This window comes from Plutella xylostella, chromosome 21 (genome assembly GCF_932276165.1).
Source record: "Plutella xylostella chromosome 21, ilPluXylo3.1, whole genome shotgun sequence".
NCBI classification, from domain to species: domain Eukaryota; kingdom Metazoa; phylum Arthropoda; class Insecta; order Lepidoptera; family Plutellidae; genus Plutella; species Plutella xylostella.
Genome location: NC_064001.1, coordinates 8877805 through 8884332, shown reverse-complemented (window position 1 = coordinate 8884332; position 6528 = coordinate 8877805). Strand labels below are relative to the sequence as shown.

General features: G+C 39.2%; 1 protein-coding gene across 1 annotated transcript; it reads right to left on the bottom strand.

Annotated features, from left to right (window-relative positions):
- Positions 1–3957: 3957 nt before the first annotated feature.
- LOC105385418 lies at positions 3958–6528 on the bottom strand. The gene is made up of 4 exons (XM_048628816.1): positions 6189–6528; positions 5731–5909; positions 4982–5092; positions 3958–4177 (listed from the first exon to the last, which is right to left on the bottom strand). The coding sequence occupies exons 1-4, from the start codon at positions 6351–6353 to the stop codon at positions 4030–4032; spliced, it is 603 nt and encodes a 200-aa protein (XP_048484773.1). The 5' UTR covers positions 6354–6528; the 3' UTR covers positions 3958–4029.

The following is a 6528-nucleotide window of genomic DNA, read 5'->3' as shown; positions in this document are numbered from 1 at the left end:
GGAAAACTAGTAGATACAGTCCAAACTAGTACAGTCAATGTTACAGTTAACCTAGTTCCATTATAAGAATGCAGGCCAAATATGTAAAATCAGGGTGTCAGTTACTTGTTACTTTCAGGTGTAAACACCTGGTGAAAAGATTTGGTTAGTACCTATCTAAACTGTGAGTTTGATTACTATGATCATTAGGTATTGTAACGACGGCTGACTGGTGTATTGGTGACCCTGACTGCTAACCCGAAGGTCCCGGGTTCGATTCCCGGCTAGTTATTTGTTTAAAGACAGATATTTGTACTCGGGTATTGGGTGTTCATATTTATATTTAATATGTATTTCTGTATATATATATCAGCTGTCCGATACCCATATTACATGCACTGCCTAGTTTGGGGTGGGATGGCCGTGTGTGAGATGTCCCAACATATTATTATTATATTATTCAGAAGTAAGCGAGATTATTGCTTAGGCTACCATTGCGCATTTGCACTGTCTCGTTGTAGCTGGATGTGGAAGCCAAAGGACAGGATTTTGGGGCACTACTTAAGTGAGAATATTTAGCAGTGGAAAACTACGGGCTGATGATAATCATAATCACAGTTCACTCACGAGCACTCCAGAGACAAATGAAACATCAATGGCAGGTGGAACTTTTACATTGCACGTGAGTGTATTTCACTTGTAACATGTAAAAAAGCTGCATGTTATACCTACATAGCCTCTTTGATAAAAATATCCTTCCACCCTAAGGTTGTCTTAAAAAATCGATTTAAGCTATAATATCGCAATTTTTGTACTGATGTGTTAGTATTTAAGTTATGTAAGGTTATTTTAGTTATATGTGTGTACCTACAAATAAAGAATATTCTATCTATCTATCTATTTGGCTAGGTATTAATACTAAAGAGCGCAAACCTCTTAGTGTGTAAACCCACATTAGACGCGGGTATTGCTTAAATCGGAAGCAGTCCAGGTTTTGTTTCCGACGGTCTTTTATCCGACAGTTTTAGCGTTTCGTAGATTTATGAACGCATACATCAGCCGGTTAGTCCAGCCGCGTGTGCGAGCAGATAGCTGCTATTTCGACGAAACGTTTCGTCGAAACCAGCTTCTTAGTGGTGTAATTACATTTTTAACTTCCGACTCAAATATAGTTGTGCTTTGTGTAGTAGTCATAGAACAACGCGGTCTATGGAACCGACTAACGTCACGTCTAATACAGTAATGCAAATTTTGGTCGATTATATCTTTTTTAATAAAATGTAACTACGGGCAGTGAACACCTAGTAAAATAATAAGTACAATGAAAAAAACCTTTTACTATGTAGTTAATTGAATAGGGCCATAGGCGTTGGCTACTGAACTACATTTATTTACCGATGTTTAAACCTATATAAAAAATAGACATAATCAAAACTCGTCAGACCAATCATTTACATAAAATATTCTTACCTATTAACAATAATATTATCTGGGACTGTCCTCCTTAATATACCCTTAAGGTCAGCTAATTTCCAGGCTACTACATTCTCACTAAAGATAAGTTTAATCAGCTGATTTCACGGTATTTGAGTAGAATAATTCTCGTTAGCGCAGTCGAGTCGGTGCTAAGAGGCCTGTTGGTGCAGCTGATTGACTCAACAAGCCATTCAGTGGCTCTCTCCATCATTGACTGATCAATTTAGATAGGCCACTCACCTCAACGGTTTACTTACAACTATCTACACATTTAATTATGGTAGGTTACCACTAGGTTACTTAGTTTCCCGGGAGCTCTGTTTCGGTATTAAAAGTTTTTCCCGTGAGAATTAAGGAATAAAAAGTTGACTGCATGTGTTGACCTATAGTCTTACCCCCTTATTCATAGAGAAGTTACAGAACGTTTTAACTAATAAACTGTTTTGTCCCTCTCCGACAAAGAACAATTTGTTCTTTGACAGAGAGGGACAAAACAGTTTATTAGTTAAAACGTCTTGTAACTTTTCTATGAATAAGGGGGTTAATCTGCTGTAAATGAACATCTACATCATCTGAAATGTACATTTACATCATTATTTTTGAAGGGAAGATTGACAAACATACACATTACATAACGGCTACAGTGAAGGAAAAAATGTATTATACATTGTGGTCATATCAATCTTTATATAATATAATATAATATGTGGGGACATCTCACACACGGCCATCCGACCCCAAGCTAGGCAGAACCTGTGTTATGGGTGTCGGACAGCTGATATATCTACACAAATACATAGATAGATAGATACTAAATATAAATATCAACACCCAAGACCCGAGTACAAATATCTGTCTTTAAACAAATATCTGTCCTAGCCGGGAATCGAACCCGGGACCTTCGGCATAGCAGTCAGGGCCACTAACCACTACGCCATTCGGTCGTCTTTGGTACTTGGAATCTAACCTGCTTCCTTAAAGTTTTCTGATGATACTCCACCCTACATTACTTTGTACCCTTAGAACGTAGTTATTAATTTACGGCAGACCAAAGTGCAAAGTATCAAGTTTATCGGAACCCCAAGAGCCTATAGGTATTCAACATGACATATGAAAGTACGTATACTTATACCTGTTCAAAGGTAAATCAATTCTGGCCGTGCCATTAGATGCATTAGGCTTCACGACTTCGGGAAAAATGTTTCACCCATTACTCTCGATTCGAGGTACAAATCACCGTATATTCACCGTTAGTAGTTAGACCCAAATACTTACCTTTCACGGCCGGGGGTCACTCTCTAAATCGACGAACGAACGAGAATGTGTCAATTTAGAGATGAACGAAACGTGTAGGTGCTATGCTTCCATGAATACCTACATCTTTTTGAGTTTGGTTAATGCCTATATAATATGTATGTGCCTACACAAAATGTTAGACCTACCCTTAAATCTAAATGTATAATTGTTGTTTCACTGTCTATAATATCTTTTATTGTAGTAAGTACCTAACTAACACTTGTTTGTTCACTTACTTGTTTGTTTATGTTTTGTTGTATGCTTTGTAATTGGTTAATTCAAACGATCGCACTCCTAATCTACGGCGTTCCGTTCGCAAAGGATCCAGCTGAAAACCAGCGCTATAGTCCCCGGGATTATAGCACATGCTGAGTCTGGAGTCCTTTTCGACACTGAGCAGCAACTAGCACCTAGTGTACCCTACCTACTAATTTATTAATATTTATTTTTCTAGTAATTAAGTTTTTTTGTTACCTGTTTTACTGTCCATGTTGTTGTTTTTGTGTCGAATAAAGTTTTTCTATTCTATTCTATTCTATGGTACATATAATGAGAATTGTAAGTATTTAGGTATAGGTAGGTAAATAGGAAGGGTGCCAATCGCATTGCTGTTTTTCAAGTGGTGGCAAGTTAACATGCAACCTACTATTAGTTTACTTTATTTATTTTATCCTTCATATTTGTAACTATGGCCTATACGTAGGTACGAGTATATTTCATGAAAACACCAGATTCAGTCCTGAAAAAGTCATCTTGAATTTAGTTTTTTTCCGCCAGATTATCCCTGCATTTCATCACATTCGACGTATCCATAAATTTTGAGGCTTACAAGCAGCGAAGTAATCGTCCCGCTAAAAGCCTTTCTTGTTCAATAATGCAATCAATAAATACATAATGAAGGCGGAAGGCTCTGACGGGCCATTACTCCGCAAGACGGGATGCCTCACTGTGCCACTTAAAACCACTTGCATCTGGTTTTAGACTTATTAAAAAAAACTGAGATGGTTTATGTGTTTTTAGTGACATGATCAAGATGCAAGTTTGAAAAACAATTATTCAATAAAACGCAATGATGTTTGTTTCTAGTGGAAATGAAATCAACTTTTATATTTTAGGTATTAGACGGAAGGTCATATAAAAAGTTAAATTATGATACAACACTCATAATCGAAAAGCACACAAATAATTTAAAAATGAGTGATAAAATATGTTTCTTCCGAAAAATATATTTTTATACATTATAATTTATAAGCATCAGTTGAGTTGCGTAAGATTAAATTAATATATTTTTTCTTGATTTAATTTCAGAATATAGTGCAGCAGTGAAATAGGACAATCGTGAACTCTGTCGCAGCAGTGAGGATCTTTGAACTCTTCGTAGTAATCCGCCAGCTCGTCTTGAAAGTCGCTCTCGTGGATCGGTGCTCTGAAATGTAAACAACAACAACATTATTTAAGTTGCATAAGTAGGTACTTATATTGCAATAATATACAGGGAAAGATATTTTACTAGTTTAAGGTAAGACATGTTCTCTCATTGAACAAAGTCCCGAATAAATAAGGAATCCAAAAAAAAAATACAAGACATTTTTTTACTCTGATGACTTTCATTACGACAAAGGTTTACAATCATCACCATCACATCGTAATCATCCATTGCCTGAGAGAGGCCTATGTCCACATAGGCTCTCAGAAAGACGCCACACCACTTTGTACTCGGCCTTCCTCATCCAGTCAGTTTTCTTCAGTGACACACACTAGATCTGGTTTAGGGTGTATCATCGTGGTAAAAGGATCAGCCAGTGAAAATTGTGTTAGTTTCTGACTGTCCAGGGTGTACCTGACGTATACGATGCTCCTTTAGTGCACCCCGAATCCACATACACTCACACACACACACACACACACAGCAGGTTACGTGTCCGGCCAGTGCTTAAATCTATGGAGATGCTGGAGATGTTGGAGCATCCCCATGCAAAGGGAGGATCCTCCGACCAGGCCGGGTGGTGTGGCCTGGCGGGCAGCTGCCCAACGGTTAGCGTTGGGGATTTCTATATATTGCAGAGTAGGTGAGAAACTTCGAATGCGCGATGTAGGATTTTCATAGTAATTTGCGTAGTTCCCATACATCTTCTCTGTATTGCGTTCCGAGCGCCATCTGTTGATCTTCGTCTGAACTAGTGGCTAGGAGTCCGCCACAAATCTATAAAAAAAAGAAGATAAAACTTACGTGAAGATGGCCCTGAGTATGTCATGGGCGAGCGACCGCCCTGGCGGCGCCAGGTGCTCCCTGGCTTCACAGATTATCCTCAGTATACACTCTCTGCCGTTCATGTTGTGTCTGTAACAAAATTATAATAACTACTTAAGTAACCAGCGTAGAACAAATTATGGGCTAGGCAGTTGTAAGTTGTGGAGAGGCCTTATAATAATATGTGGGGACATAATTAAAGATTTATTGTACACTTTATATGAGTTAAAGTATGGATAATCCTCATGTACGAGTAATAACTATTTATGCTAATATGCGTGGATGCTAATCCTGCAACCACGTCCACAACCCGAAAACAAAGTAAATGAGCTGTTCCTATAGTAACAAATCGATTGCCTATATTGCGATTGAATTTAACAATACCTATGTATTGTTAAATTTATAGCCCACCAATCGTGAAGCACGCTTTATATCTTACATATATACTTACATAGAGTATACAGACGACCGAATGGCGTAGTGGTTAGTGACCCTGACTACTGAGCCGATGGTCCCGGGTTCGATTCCCGGCTGGGGCAGATATTTGTTTAAACACAAATATTTGCTCCCGGGTCTTGGATGTGCCCGTAAAATGGCAATAGGCCCGCCCCCTATTACATATTGACTAACATAACAAAAGTGGGTGCAGCAATGCGCCTCTGCCTTCCCCGCAAGGGAGTACATTAGTACAAGGCGTGAGTGCGTGTTTTTAGAGTATATAAACTCACAATTCAATCGCCTCCCGTATCCTCTCCCAAACGTCCCGTCTCTGGCGATGCTTGATCTTATTCCGCAGAGAGCTCTGGAAGGTGTGGTCGGGCAGCGGGAACATCACATCCACCTCGAACACGGTGTTCCATCCTGCAGGCGCGTGCGTCATGAACGCCTTCACGAGGGAGAGCGTGATCTGATTGGTGGAGAGAGCAGTTTAGTTGATGATGGTGTGATGTGATTGGTGGGGTAAGGGGATGAGTTGGTGATAGCAAAGTTTGGTTGGTGGAAGTTGCGTTGTAGTTTGACATTGCATTTCATGAGTGTGGTTGCCAGGCAGAGTGGAAATTAACCTTATAAATGGTTACGTTTCCTTTAAGCATATCACACTACCTATCACTTTATTCACACAAAAAAACGCATATGTTTCTATTTTCTACAGAACATTAAACAAATTGAAAACACAAGTACTCACCACAAAATTGCTCTTATCTGGAAACGTCAAATGCCTCCGCTTCCTCAGATGACTGATCTCAATTTTCCTCCCATCGCACTGGCCCAGACTGGAGTTCCGTTCACTCGACTGACACTCAAACACAAACAACGACAGCGTCAGAAAAGTCAAAATTACAGACACCATGTTTTATGCGTAAAATGTATTCGGGTGGCAATGATTTGATAACCGAAATCAGGAAGCTGTGAGTTGTAAGGAGACAGATGTGGAATGTGGCAGTTGAGATCGAGGTGGCGACAGGACTAATATGGAAATGGGTCGGAGTGCTGCGTTTCTAGAATGTGTGCTTAAACTATTTGAA